The sequence below is a fragment of the Gossypium raimondii genome, chromosome 6, assembly GCF_025698545.1.
Source record: "Gossypium raimondii isolate GPD5lz chromosome 6, ASM2569854v1, whole genome shotgun sequence".
Classification (NCBI taxonomy): domain Eukaryota; kingdom Viridiplantae; phylum Streptophyta; class Magnoliopsida; order Malvales; family Malvaceae; genus Gossypium; species Gossypium raimondii.
The window spans coordinates 10043634-10059739 of record NC_068570.1 but is presented as its reverse complement, the minus strand read 5'-3'; the positions used below and the strand labels follow the sequence as shown (position 1 = coordinate 10059739).

Below are 16106 nucleotides of genomic sequence, written 5' to 3'. Positions count from 1 at the left end.
GTGTCGTTTAATGGCTATGGATTTGCCTGTTTGGACCCTTGGTGGGCTATTTATCTATTGGGTCCTTTGTTTTTTTATGTATGTTTAATAATTTTCTTTTATTTCTTTTAAATTTAACCACACGTTTTATTTTTGTTTCACTTTGGTCCTTATTAAGACGCAGCTTTTTGTAGGGTGGGATTAATTCCCCTTTGGGTCCTCCCCCTGTTGCGCGCGTTTTAATTTAGTCCCCTTTAGTGTTTTCTATCTTTAAATTCAGCCTTTTAACTCCGTTTAGTTTTCAGTTTAATCCTTAATCTTTCATTTTAGGTTTCTTTAGTTTATTTTGTTAACATTGTTATTATTATTTTTATGATTATTGTTATTGTTATATTATATATTATTATTATATCTACATATATACACGCATATGCGTGTTAATACATATACATATATTTTAAACATTTTAAATATATATACATATCATGTACATATTTTTATCTTATTTTCATAATTTTCACATACATATATATTTTTATATTTCATGATTTAAACATGCATGTATATTTTTTATGTTTATAATTTTATTCATTTTCTTTATTCAATCACTTATGTATATATATATTTTAAAGAATGTTTTAATCTTTATCTACTTGTATTTGTTATGTTGCACGATGTTGATTTGTTATTTCATTTATTTTATTTCTCTGCTTGTATTATTTATGCTCATATTATCATATCTACATTTGTCATTTATTAATGTGGTGTTTATACATACATCCCATATAACAATACGTCATCCTTTTACTCAATTTAAATTTTTTTTTCAAAAAATAGAGATAATGCTTGTATTTGAGATTTTCAAGAAAATTAAGCCCTAACGTATTGGGTTCCAATTTTCTTCGTTAAATCTAACAATCAAGAATTGTTCTTTAATCAAACAAAATAAAACTTGTCATCGGGAATTCAATGTGTTGTGTCCTAACGTATTGGATGTGACACGTTGATTTCTCAAGATAAAGATTTTTTTTAAAAAAAATATAAAGGAAATATTGAATGTTTGGGATTTTAAGAAATCGTGCCCTAAAGTATTGGGCTGCGATTTCTTCTTAAATTTTAAACAATTAAATATTTTCTTAAATTTTATTATACAAGTTTTTGGACCAACTCATCTTGAAGAGAATAAAATGTTATGCCCTAACGCATTGGGTGTGATATTTTTCTTTTCAAAAAGAGAAAGTCTTAATAAATAATTTCATTTAACTAAGGATAGTATTTTTTTTTAACTCTCGACTTTAAGACATTAATTAATCAATTTGGTACCAATTTTGGGCATTACGAGGGTGCTAATCCTTCCTCGCATGTGAATCGACTCGAATCCATTTTTCCGATACTGTAGACCAAAGCTATTTTTTAGGTGATCCAATTACACCTTAATAAAAGATTGGTGGCGACTCCCAATTTTTGTTTTTTTAAGTCGACAACTAATTTTTTTTAAATAAAAAAATGGTTTCGACAAGTACCATGAGGTCCAAGATTTCTGATATGAACTGAGGAATCATATTCATGAGCGAGACATCTCTATTGATATGATTTGCTCCCCTTGAATAGTTGTTGTTAGATATAATTTTTCTATCTCTTGATTGTTTCTTCATTTACATGTGGTTTCACTCTGATTGTCCTTCTGTTTTGAGATGATATTTTTAATAGTATATTATTTGTTATGCTGTATTATTTTTCCTTTAATGTGTTTTTATTTGCTTTATGTCTTGATTATCTGTTTGTGTTCGCAATTTTCATTTTGTCTTCTAAAATATTCGTATTGATACAGTGAGCAATGGAAATTGTCTCATTGCTTTCAATTCGATGCTTTTTGATATTGTTGCAATGGAAATTGTCTGCTGTTTTCAATGAAACTGGAAATTGTTGCATTTGTTTTGATATTGTTCTTGATTTGTTCTGGAAATTGTTTTGATAGTCTGCTGGAAATTGTTCTTGATTTGTTAGTGAGTAGAAGATGAAACTGGAAATTGTTGCATTTGTTTTTATATTGTTCTTGATTTGTTCTGGAAATTGTTTTAATAATCTGCTGGAAATTGTCCTTGATTTGTTAGTGAGTAGAAGATGAAAGTGGAAATTGCAAGTATAGTAGGATATAGTTATGTTATGATTTAGATTTTGAAACCAAATGCTGTAAACGAGTTACTTGAGCTATTATTTATATTCGATTAAGGGTTAATTATATTGTTTTCTATTAAAGACTCAAATAATTATTGAATTATTTTACAAGGATTTTTTAGTTAATAAGCTCTTTGTTTTTAAATTATGCAAAAACAATCAAATTTCAATTTCGATGCTTATATAATGTTCAAATTTAAGATTAAATCTTTATATTTTAATTTTAATATAATTTGGCACATCAATATTAGCCTAGATACTTTAACCGATTAAAATGCCAACGTTAATTTTTAAACTTGATAATAATATTAAATTTTTTTGTTTAATTCAATTCATTATAATATTATTTTATATAATTATGAAGTGAATTTTTAAAATTTCAAAATATCACATTAACAATTTTAACTATAACACATGTCAATAGCAGATTTAGAAGAAATTGAAAGTGAAATTAAGTCAATTTAAATATCAAACCTACTTTTTTCCCCATAAATTCAACTTTAGCACAAAATATTGAAAAAGTGTAATTATTGTTTCTTTTCCAATTATAATTGCAAATACAATACTACATTTTAATAATTATTTGTACATGTAAATGAGATTAAATTTACAAAAAATGTTATATTTATTTATACTGAAATGAAATTTAAATTTAAAATGTTATAAAAGTTTTAAAACTTCAATTTCATTATTAAACCAAATCCTCATTCTTTATTTTATTTGTTTTAAAATTAGAAAACCTTAATTAAACTAATCATCAATAAATAAACTAATCAATGTTCAAACTTTGAACATGCTTTATAATTTTAAATTATAATGAGTTTAGTTATAATCTAACAAATACCAACAATTAATTTTAGGTCAATTATACATATACCTTTAAATTTTAATATATTTAAAATGTATTTAAATATATTTTCTTTCTTTATTGTTTGGGTGATTGATAAAGAAATGAAATTAAAGTTGCAACGATATCATTTAATAGATACTTTTTTGCTTCGTGTGTTCTAAATTTGTATTGTTTATTTTATTTGATAATGTGTAATTGCAACTTCAATACTTTGATAGTGTGTTCTAATTTTAATATGTTGCGATAATGGCTCAATCGCCTTTACTTGCACAAATTGTGAGGCATAAAAGAATTGGTATTGCATTGACAATATGGTTGGAAATCTGTAGAATTGCGATTTGGTTCTTATTTACAATGGGTGCCAGCCTTAGCCTACATACTTATAGACCAAGGATTAGGTCTTATACCTTAGATTTTTATGCAAAACGGGATTATGTGAAAAGGCTTGTATATGCTAGTGACGAGACCTGTATTGAACAAGTTAGGATGAATAGAACTACCTTTTTTAAACTGTGCGAGATGTTAGAATCGTTAGGGGGATTGAAGTCGTCAAGAAACATGCTTGTTGATGAGCAAGTGTCAATGTTTTTACATATCATCTCCCATCACTTGAAAAATCGAGTTATCAAGCATCACTTTAGAAGGTCCGGGGAAACTATTAGCAGAGCATTTCATAGTGTTCTAAATGCTGTCATATTCTTCCAAGATGTGTTATTTAAAAAGGCGGAGCCAATTACAGCTGATTCTTCTGACACAAGGTGGAAATGGTTTAAGGTATTGGACTGAGTTTTATATATAGCTTGTACAACATTTAGTTGATTTAGATTTAAATTAGTATTCTAACTCAAGGTTTTATATCATGTGATATAGAATTGCTTAGGTGCTCTTGATGGAACCCATGTCAAGATTAGGGTTTCAACAGTTGATAAACCTAGATATCGAACGCGAAAATGTGACATAGCAACAAATATGCTAGGTGTTTGTACACCTGATATGCAGTTTGTTTATGTTCTTCCTGGTTGGGAAGTTCAGTTGCTGATGGACGGGTTCTTCGAGATGCCATCAGTAGAAGACATGGACTAAAAGTTCCTCATGGTAAAGTGGATAGTTAGAGGACTTTGAATTATTCATTAAGATCAAACTTTTTCTGCTGAATTAATCATTTTAAAAAAAATTATTTTATAGGTTGTTATTATCTAGTTGATGCTGGATACACAAACTGTGAGGGATTTCTTGCACCTTTTAGAGGACAACGATATCATTTGAACGAGTGGCGTCAGGGTTATCAGCCAAGTTCTCCGCAAGATTTTTTTAATATGAAACATGCCTCAGCACGTAATGTTATTGAAAGATGCTTTGGGTCATTAAAACTTAGATGGGGAATACTTAGGAGTCCATCATTCTATCCTGTAAGGGTGCACAATAGAATTATTATTGCATGTTGTTTGCTCCATAATTTTATTCGAACCCATATGAGTATTGATCCTATTGAAGCGGATGTGGGAGAAGGATTACCTAGTAATGTAGTGGATGACGATGAACCGAATATCGCAAATATTCATTCATCAGATGCTTGGGCTACTTGGAGGATGGAACTAGCCAACCAAATGTTCAATGAATGGCAAGCATCTAGAAATTAGTTAGGTTTAGTAATGTGGTGTTTGAATTGATTTTTGTATTGTACTAAACTTGTTGAATTATAATTTAATTTCTTTTCATTCAGCATGTGTTATAATTTTAAATTTAGTATTGAGCTTTTGATTCATGATATTGAACTTAATTATAATTTTATAAAGTGTTCACCTTTTGATTCATGATATTAATAGTAATTAATATTATTTGTTTTTTTTCTTAAGATAATTATGTCAGGTGTTCCACAATCAAATGCTTCTTCTCAAGCTTCTCGAGGAACCAAAAGAAAATGGATTCCAGAAGAAGATGCAGCATTGGTTTCCTTCATGGTGGACTTGCACAATGTTGGAACATTTAATGCTGATATCGGGTTCAAAGCCGGTTATTTAAACGATTTGGAAAAAAATGCTAGAAAAGGCTTTACCAAATGCAATGTTGAAGGCGAAACCTAATATTGAATCGATGATTAGGTTACTCAAAAGGGAGTGGTCAATCGTCTATGACATGCTTAATGGCCAAAACAATAGCGGTTTTGGTTGGGGCGAGCATAGGCAGCTCGTTGTTGCTGAGGATGCGGTTTGGGACTCTTATTTAAAGGTAAGAATTATTTCAAGTCTTTATTAACTTATTTTTACTAAACTTATAACTAATATGATTTCCTCATTTTTTTTAGAGTCACAAAGAAACCGCTCAATTCAGACATCGTACTTTCCCTTACTACGACCAACTTACTGCCATATATGCAAGAGATCGAGCGACTGGGAAAGATGCTCAAACAGCTGCTGATGTTCTTGAAGAAATAAATGCTGAGGATGTACCTACTACAGATATGAATGAAGAGAGAAACTCATTCTATGACTACGAAGCTGACGTCTCTTTGGATGACATGGATGTTTTTGCTACGGAGCCGCGAGGAGATAGAGACCAAGGGGGTTCCTCATCTTCAAACAAGAAAAAGAAGAAATCTGATGCTCGTGATAATATGTCTTCTTCATTTAATGAGGCTGCCACTTTATTGGCCAAAAACATGCTGGCCGTTGGTGATCAAATCAGTAGGAGTATTGCCTCCGATGTGGTAGTTCAGTAGAAGTCAGAAGAATTCCAGATCATCCAAGAGAAAGCTACAAATTTATATTCAACATTATGGGAAATTGAAGGTTTAACTGTCGATGAGCGGTATCGAGCTTTGCCTAAAATTTCAGATCATCCAACTCAAATGCTCATTTTGTTTAGTTTACCTTCTGCTACGCGATTGGAATGGGTCAGAAGATTTCTTTCTGACCATTAAAAATCAATGTTCAAACTTTTTGATGTTGTAAAACTATATAACATATGGATTATGATGTAGAATTTTATTTTCATCTAACATTTTCTTAATATAAGTTAATTATGTTTATGCAGAATATAATTCTCAAGTTATATTATGATTTTAGTAAATTCATATAAGAATATTTATTATTAAGAATTTTATGAAATTATATATCATTATTAAATTATATTTAATATTAATTATTTTAAATTATATAAATTCATATAAGAAAATTTATTATCAAGAATTTTATGAAATTGTATATCATTATTAAATTAGATTTAATATTAATTATTTTAAATTATATAAATTCATATTAGAAAATTTTTATGAAATTATATATTATTATTAAATTATATTTAATAATAATTATATTAAATTATACAAATTCATATAAGAAAATTTATTACTAATAATTATTTTAAATTTTATTAAATCATATATTTTAATTAAAATATATTTAATAATAATTATTTCAAATTATATTTTATACTATCATATATTATGATTTTAGTAAATTCATATAAGAATATTGATTATTAAGAATTTTATTAAATCATATATTTTAATTAAAATATATTTAATAATAATTATTTCAAATTATATTTTATAGTATCATATATTATGATTTTAGTAAATTCATATAAGAATATTGATTATTAAGAATTTTATTAAATCATATATTTTAATTAAAATATATTTAATAATAATTAGCTTAAATTATATTTTATAGTATCATATATTATGATTTGAGTAAATTCATATAAGAATATTGATTATTAAGAATTTTATTAAATTATATATTTTAATTAAAATATATTTAATAATAATTATGTTAAAATATATTTTATAGTATCATATATTATGATTTGAGTAAATTCATATAAGAATATTGATTATTAAGAATTTTATTAAATTATATATTTTAATTAAAATATATTTAATAATAATTATGTTAAAATATGATTAAATTATTTATTACGATATTAATAATCTTATTAAAATTTAATAACAATAACAATAATCATTTATCTAAACAAATTTCTGCTAAGGGTATTCTAGTCATTTTAATTTTTTCCCTTATGCTATTATACCTCCATTCCATTCAACCAAACACAAGAATACTACATTCAACCAAACAATTGATTTGCTATTACGCCTCTATTCCATTACGCCTCTATTCCAATACAGCGAACCAAACGTGCCCTTAATGTCTAAAATATGCATGTCCATAGTTTAGCATAGCATATGATTATTTTAATTGTTTTTAAAACAAAATTAAAGATTGTAAGTGACTTATCAATCATTAGAAACGAAGGAAAAAAAATTCAAAGTAGTATTATCACCCACTTTCTTTTTGCTAATATTCGTGGGCTAAAAGCTTACAAAAACATCAATTAAAATACTGATTAAAGTGGTGGATATATCCATAGTTGGTGGAGTCACAAGGTGTTATCTCTTTATATCAAAATTCAAGGTTAAACTCCTAATAATTTTGTTGATATTGTGTTGAATATGAGGAGAGGATAGTGATTATTATAAAGATGGGTTGACCCAATTAGGGTGGAGATTTAGAGATTATGAAGAGTGGCGGTAAAGATGACGCAAAGGTTAAGGATTGAAAGAGTGTTGATAGAGTGTAGATTTAGTATTTTTGAAGGGTTAATCTCTTTTTCCATCGTTCTTGGATGTATTTATAGGTAGAAATTTCATGTAAGATGAAGTTAACATATTGGATTTGCTATCTAGGTAGGAGGGATGTCTTTGATAGGACGAGGATATCTGTGCTTGGAAATCTTGTCATTCATTCTGCTTTTAACGGGGTAAAGTAATTACGCTTACGTGGTGTGTGGTGTTTGGTGACCAACAACTTCATGTTTCCAATGGAGACTAGACCATCAATTACACAGATAGTCATGTTGAAAGGTTGAGCTCAAATGTGACATTCCAACTATCTATGATTGACTTATTTTTTCGTACGTTTTCTTGACTTGTCACATGTGCTACCATGGATGAGGATATAACAAATTTTACAAACAAAAAAAAAAACTCCTAATAATCTCATCCCTCTCCAATATGTAATTATTAAAAAAATTGATTAAAGGGTATATATTTAAAAGAAACCTGATTAATTAACATATTCAAAATAAAAATTGAAAAATGCATTGAATTCCTTTTGTTAGCCACCGGCAATAGGTGAACCCACATCACTTGCAATTGAATATACACAGAAACCATTACTAGAAACAATATTTATTTTCAATTTAATACCCCATTTTGATTTTATATTACTGTCTATACGCGCTTTGAATAACATTTCAGTAAAATTAATAATTAATCGGATAAAAACAAATTACGAGTACAATCTTTATAAAGAAAATAAAAGGAATCTTTAATTATTATTTTGATAATCAGTCAGATTAGTTGTGTTATTAATACAAAATAATGAAAAAAAGAAAAATCCCAATCTTTTATGTTTGAATAGCTGTCCAAGTCAGCCAAAAACACCCAAAAGAGAAATTCATTGAAATGAATGAGATGATGAGTCATGGAGATAGGCATGGTGGTCGTCAGTAGGACATGGGTTCCAAATTTTCTCTGTTTTAGTCCCCAGTTTCTCCCTTTACCCTCTAATAATAACTCCTTTCTTTTATTTCTTCAATTTCTGTGGGTTTTTTGGATAAAATGTTGAGGATATGGAAGTGGTACCAGAGCTGTTTATCTCTTCATCCTGTAAAAACACAAATTATCAGCTCAGGTTTCCTTTGGGGCATTGGGGATGTTGCTGCTCAATACATCACCCATTCCACCGCAAAGAAACGCCTTCAATATCATAAAGTACGCATCCTTTTCCAATCCCCAACAACCCTCTTTTTTTCTCCTCTCATTTTCCTCTTGTTTTTACCTTTTTTTCCCTTATGCCTGATTGTATCTATTTGAGCTATTGGGTACACTTTATTCTTACTTTTGTTTTGGAATTGGGTGTCTGCATGTTCTGATTTTATGTTGATTTCTTGTGGGTTATTTCGATCTTTGATTATGATTTTTGTTTGGGATATATTCCCATTTTATTCATATAGCTGTAGCATTATTGCCCCCAAATCCTTTATTGATGTTCATAACTCATCTTTGATTGAGGGCTATTGGTTGATAATGTTTGAGGGATAATTAAAGCATTGATTTTCAAGTGGTAATGAAAATTCAATCTTGTAATGGCAATGTTCCATATGGCATTACCAGAAGAGATGGTAAATTGGCTCCGTTTCAGTAATGCAAACTAAGCTAACATTTGTCTTGGATGGTGTGTGCAATTTACGTCCGTAAGACATCCTAGTGAGCTACAAGGATTCACTTGAGATAGAGCTGTTAAGGAAAGCATGCCCACTGTTTTCTTCCCTCTTTTTGTTGTGGTTTCCATTTTTTTCCTACTGTTCTACTGCTCATAAACTTAAATTTGTCTAACTTAGCATCACTGCATAGTGCATACCCATGGTTTATGGTCAAAATGGATTTAATGATGCCATGGTGTGCATTTCTTAGTATTTGATATATGTTTGAGGTTTTCCTCACTCATTTTCTAGTTTATTCCGACATTAGAAAATTCAGCCATATCTTGTTGGCAATATGAATAGAATTGCTGTGACAGAGTTCTTCAAAACTTGTGTTGTTCTGAGCAGTTGACTTTTTTTCCCAAATAATTGTTTATAAGAGTTGGTTGATCTTTGTGTTTCATGCATCTTACAGACTCATAACAGTTTACAGTTTCCTCAAGTTTCATAGCAAGCATAAAAAAAATACTTGCTTATAAGTTTACTTAATTGAACTGTCGAAATAATTTCCTACTTCTGTACCAAGATCATCTTGGTTAAGCTGTCGATATTAAGGGTTTTCTTCGGGGGTTGCTCTCATACTTTCGGGTTAACTAATTTTGGGGTATTCTTAATTTAATGGCAAATTCCTGATCAGCACTCTCCACTTAATGCTTACTGTTTGCTTATAAGGTATTCCATTAGGTCATAGGGGAACCACATAGAAGGCAATAGAAGTAATCAGTGCATGTTTTGTGCTTTCGAATTATTTCATACAATTTAAGCAACCAATTTCTTCTGTTTGATGGTTCTTGTGTCATGATATCAAGTAATAAATATTATTCCTAATTGATGAGTAAACTAATTGTCATGCATTTTGCATATTATGTCCTTGTACCCATTGTCCATTATTTTGTTAGCACCATGATTGCATCTTCAGAAATTATAGTTTCTATTGCATCTCTGCTGAAGCTGGATTCTGAATAAAACAGCTCCTTTTGCACTAGTAAGACAATGATTGGTGTTTCATTTGACAGGATGATGATAATGAATTTAAAGTCAACTGGAAAAGGGTAGCTGTCACAAGTATGTTTGGATTTGGCTTTGTTGGACCAGTTGGACACTTCTGGTCTGTTCTCATCCTTTTTTTATCTTTCCTGTCGATTAATCAACATTATTTTTGTTTTTCTGCTGAACTATACTTGGCTGCGTATAGAACACTGTTAAATTAGACAGAATTTGTTCTCAAACATCAAAAAATTAAAAGCTTCAAAGGAGTTATTGTGGAGCATTTGATGGTTAGTAAGAGATTATGTTTCTATATGTGATGATGGATCAAATTATGTTATTTTCTGATGATTGCGATGCATCCAAGAAATTCAAGGTCTCTATTGAGTCCGAATTTCTATGTTGAAACTGTGGAGTGTGTCGCATTTTCCGGTCAAACTAGAGTCAAAGCAAAGGCGACATCGTGATGAGGAATCATGTGACGTCGCAAAGAGGAGTCTGGGACGTCGCAACGACGCGACGAATTCCAAACTTAAAGTAGCTACGTAATTAAACTCTCAGTAGGGTTATTTTTCTCAGTCAAACATTGATTACAACAGAGATGTTATAGTTATATTAGAACTCTAATCATAGCCTATTTAAAAGGCCATAGTAACCTTAGAAAAAGTGAAGATCATAACATAACATTAAAGAGAAAAAACATTGTATTCGGGGTTAGGGTTTGTTTTGAATTTCTCCATTTTGTACTCTTCAATTGTTTGCTCATTAGTGAAGTCTCTTTTATTCGTTTTTTATACTCTTGATTGGAGGAGTTTTTCTATGTAAATTTGTGTACCCAATTTTCTCTGTTCCTTCTTTTCTCATTGTTTATACGGGTCGATCCTCAACAAACTAGTATCAGAATTTAGTTAGGGTTCCGCAATCAACCCATTTAGAGATGATGACAGTGAGATTCGATATCGAGAAGTTCGATGGGATTACAAATTTCAGTTTATGACAAGTTTGGATGACTGCAATACTAGTTTAAAATGACCTAAAGAAAGTCGTTATAGGGCAAAAGCTCGTAGATTCGGATTAGTCGGAATGGGATGAGCTTGATGAGAATGCTTTGTCTGCAATTCAGTTATGTCTCACGAACAATGTGTTGCAGGAGGTGCTTATGGAGAAAACAACATCTGGCTTATGGAGAAAGTTAGAAACCCTTTACATGACAAAGCCTCTAACTAATCGATTAATGTTGCAACAACGCCTGTACATGTTCTGTATGGCCGAAGGTGCATCCATTAAGGCTCACATCAGTGAATTTGTTTCTCTCGTGAATGATCTGAAAAATGTCGAGGCTAATATAGATGATGAAGATTAGACTATGTTGCTCTTTGCCCCATTCATACAAGACTTTCAGGAAAATTCTGATTTATGGTAGAGATAACTCTTATTCGAGGATGTGAAAGAAAACTTGTTAAGTAAAGATAAACTCGACAATGAGCTAGATTCGAATAGCAAGTCAGATGAGCAAATCTCAGTTTTGGTTGCAAGAGGTAGACAACAGTCTAAGGATTCAAGTCAGAGCAGGTGTAGGTCGAAATCAAGGTGGAGAAATCGAGAGAAGACCTGTGGCTACTATAAAAAGTTGGGTCATATTAACGCAGAGTGTTATAAGTTACAAAATAAAAACGGAAGGGCTGTTGAGAGTAATGAGAAAGGAAAGCAAAAAACTAAGGTAGTTGATGCTAGTGTGGTTGAGGACAAGGGTGATGATTTGTTGCTGGTGTCTACAATTGAAAGGTCCAAGTTTTCTTCTAAATGGATCCTGGATTCGGGGTGTTCTTATCATAAGAGTCCAAACAAGGATTGGTATTCCACATATAGTCTAGTTGAAGATAGAATTGTGCTTATGGGAAATAATTTACCCTATAAGATAATCGGTATTGGTACCGTTCAAATCAGGATGTATGACGAGATTATCCGGATTCTGTTAGATATCAGGTATGTACCTGATAGAAAAATCTCATCTCCCTAGGTATGTTAGACTCGAACGATTGTAGAATCACTATCAGTCTATATATTCTACAGGGTTTAACAGTGACTGGTGCAGCAGCAATTTCCTCGTCTACTACAGAGTTGGAGTCAACTTGGTTGTGGCATATGTGACTTGGTTATATGAGCAAGAAAGGTATGATCATTTTGAATAAGAGTCTTCTAGTTTTCAAGTTCAGACATCTTTTGGACTTGGTTAGTAACTTGAAAAGATTGAGTTAGGCCCATGACGGGGTTCGGCAAATGAGACATTAAAAAACTAGTCAATGTGGAGATTTGTGGAGTGTGTCTTGCATTTTTCAGTCAAAGTAGAGACGACGTCGTGATGAGGAATCACAAGACATTGCAACGACGCGATGACGTTCGAAACAGAGGCGACGTTGTAACGAGGAGCCTGGGACGACGCGACGAATTCCAAACTTAAAACAGCTACGTAATTAAACTCTCAATAGAGTTACTTTTCCCAGTTAAATTCTGGTTACACTAGAGATATTAGAATTCTAATCTTAACTTATTTAAAGGGCCTTGGTAACCCTAAAAAAAGTTAAGATCATAATGTAATATTAGAGAAAAAAAATCATGAGAGAGTTTTAGATAGCTTTAAGGAAATTTTGTGTTTTAGCCAGAGTTTTGTATTCGGGTCTAAGGTTTGTTTTGAATTTCATCTTGTACTCTTTGATTGTTTGTTCATTAGTGAAGACTCTTTTGCTCGTGGTTTTTATCCTCTTGATTAGAGAAGATTTTCCACATAAATTTATGTGTCTAATTTTCTCTATTCCTTCTTTTTCGTTGTTTATACGGGTCGGTCCCCAATAGGAACAGTAAAATTCTACATCTAGGAGATTCCAAACATGTTGCCTTGATAACATGTTGCCTTGATACATTTGATAAAATCTTGCCGGACTCTACCAAACTCTTAGAACTGGGTTTTGATTTGTAAGATGGTAAGTAAATCTTGCAGCTGCTTACAACTGTAATCCTTTCTTCATGTAGGTATGAAGGGTTGGACAAATTTATAAAGATGAGGCTTCTACTGCGCCCAAAGTCAGCGAGGTTTGTTGCTGCAAAAGTTGCTATGGATGGCCTTATCTTTGGCCCCTTTGACTTGTTTGTGTTTTTCACATATATGGGGTTTTCAGCCGGAAAAAGCACTGCTCAAGTGAAGGAAGACGTGAAGAGAGACTTCCTCCCAGCCTTGATATTGGAAGGTGGCGTTTGGCCAATCGTTCAGGTTGCGAATTTCCGTTATGTTCCAGTTAGATACCAACTCCTTTATGTTAATATCTTCTGCTTGTTAGACAGTGCCTTTTTGTCATGGATTGAACAACAAAAGGATGCTCCCTGGAAACAAAGGTTTACTTCTTTTACCTCCATGAAAGAAGGTGGAGGCCAAGGCAGGTTATGAATTTTTTTTTCTTTTCACTTTCTTTTACATCTTACTGATCAGATTCCCAAGTGTACAACAGAATATACATGTACTGTTGAAAGAATTAATGAAGAACCCCGAAGCAGGGGTTTTAGATATTGGGATTTGGAGAGTGATTGGATTAGACTGATATTGCTACCAAATCTTCACTCAAATATGCAATTCATGTTGAATCCAATATGAATGCGTTGCGTGTTACTATATTTGAACTGATAATTTGCAATAAACTTAAAGAATGTTTTTAATTTAAATGTTTAATAACTCTATTTTGTTGTTTTTTGATGAGGAGCAAGTAAAATTGAAATTAGAAGTCCACGGTACGGGAGTAGCTTCTCCCTACATCATCAGAAAATAAAATATCTTTACTTCATGATGGGGGCTCATGGCAGTAGTAACAAAACCAAAATCCAACATTTTAGTAATCGGAGGTTCCAATCTAAGCCAAAATGTCCGATTTCCTTCTCTAAAGATATGCTTTAATGTTGCACTTTGGAAATCATCAAGGAGCGTCCTGCATGAGCATTTGATTGTCATTATTAATGAAATTAATAAATGTAATAGCCTCGGTTGAGACCATTTTGAAGGGCTTGACCTTCGGGATATGCCAGACCCTCCTAGTCTCGAATGATGCAACCTGCCCCTCTGTTCCCGAATTTCCCAAGGATGAACCACCGGTATTGAGTTGGAGAAACCCGTGGGAGACCTTTGTTTAAAATCGAACAGTAAAATTCTACTTTATGTATTGTATGATGTATGACACAATTTAGAGTTATTTGATATGGTTAATTAGAATTTACAAATTCTAATCTATCATAATTATACAATAGAAATTCAATATGAGAAATAATCAAATTAAATTCTATTATTAGTGTAAATTGTAAATTTAGTTTGTGCATTTTAATTTGGTTATCTTTAGTTCGAATGATTGATGTTAAATTTATTAAATTCTGCTATTTCTAAAATTTAATAGGGCCAACATATTATTACATGTGTAATACTATACAATTTGTTATTTTCACATATTATTCACAAAAAAGTCAGTTAATGGATGGCTATTGTTTGTGTCAAAACTAAAATTTGAAAATTTGAAAAGTATAGGAAACTAAAATAATCTAATTGGAGAATATGAATTAAATCTACAACTTTACGCGTAGAATAATATTGATAGTAGAATATAACCAAACAAATTTAACTACTATCATTTATGTCATGATTGGAACTTCAAAATCTTAATGTTACAAGGACTAAAATTGATCAAATTAAAATAATGTAAATAACATAATTGGACTGAAATAATGTAAATAAACAAATTTGTTAAAATCTACATAAAAATTATTAATGTGCCAAAATTTATATAAAATATTATATATATATATATCGAAGATACATGAAACAAAAAATTAAGAGTTATTGTAATAGTGTCCATTTTGCCACATTCATGTATTCATGATCCATTCATGTTAATTTTTCATACCATGTTTATATTCATGTTATTTTTGTGGGTTTAGAATATTATAAATATAATCTTACATGCTAATAATTTATTTTATGTAGAGTTTGACACGTTTTTGGATACATGTTATGTATAAGTTAAGTTTTTGTAACTTTTACGTAAGTTATCATATATAGATAGAGGTGATCATGGGTTAGGCTATCTGGCTCAGCCCGACGGCCTACCTGAAAAATAAGAGAGTTCGGGTAAAAATATAAGCCTGAAATATGGGTTTGGGCAAAAAAACGAAGCCCGTTTAGAAAACGGGTCGGGCCTCGGGTAAAATTTTTTTGGCCCGAGCCCGGCCCGGCCCGAATTATATATTAAATATATTTTTTATTTTTAATCAAATATACTTTTTAAAATTTAATATGATATTTTCTTTTTAAAATATGCTATTTTGGTGTTGTAAAATTTAATATGGGCCGGGCCGGGCTCGAGCTTAGCAATTTTCTTTCGGGTCGGACTTGGACAGATTTTTTTGCCCATATTTTGGGTCAGGCCCGAGCCTAGAAAACAGGCCTAAATTTTTTGTTTGGGCCCGGCCCGAACTCGGCCCGGCTCGGCCCGTGATCACCTCTAATATATAGAGGTGTCAACTCTGGTTCAAACATTCTTGGGCTTGAATTTTTTTCGAGTTAGAAACTTTTTTGGGCTCAGATTTTTTTGAAATCTGATCGGATCGAGTCGGACGGATTTAAATAAATTCAAATAATTTTGATGCTTTATAAATTATATTCAGAACGTAATAATTAATTCTACTTTTACATGATAATAACACAATACAAATTCACTTCATATAAATCAGAAATTTTATATAGATGTTTTATTGTAAATGAAATAAGGTTTATCATATCTAATGTTTATAATTATATAATATATAAGAA

The 16106-nt window shown here is 31.0% G+C and overlaps 1 protein-coding gene across 4 annotated transcripts; it reads left to right on the top strand.

Moving 5' to 3' along the window:
* Positions 1–8416: 8416 nt before the first annotated feature.
* Positions 8417–13972, top strand: LOC105774048 (uncharacterized). Of its 4 annotated transcripts, none has more exons than XM_052632841.1 (5): positions 8417–8786; positions 10294–10385; positions 13295–13354; positions 13441–13532; positions 13600–13972. In XM_052632841.1, the coding sequence occupies exons 1-5, from the start codon at positions 8634–8636 to the stop codon at positions 13704–13706; spliced, it is 504 nt and encodes a 167-aa protein (XP_052488801.1). In that variant the 5' UTR covers positions 8417–8633; the 3' UTR covers positions 13707–13972. The 4 variants fall into 4 exon arrangements, with proteins under 4 accessions (XP_052488801.1, XP_012451817.1, XP_052488800.1 ...); XM_012596363.2 differs by having other exon boundaries at positions 8418–8786; positions 13604–13972; XM_052632840.1 differs by having other exon boundaries at positions 8421–8786; positions 13295–13532.
* Positions 13973–16106: the final 2134 nt, after the last annotated feature.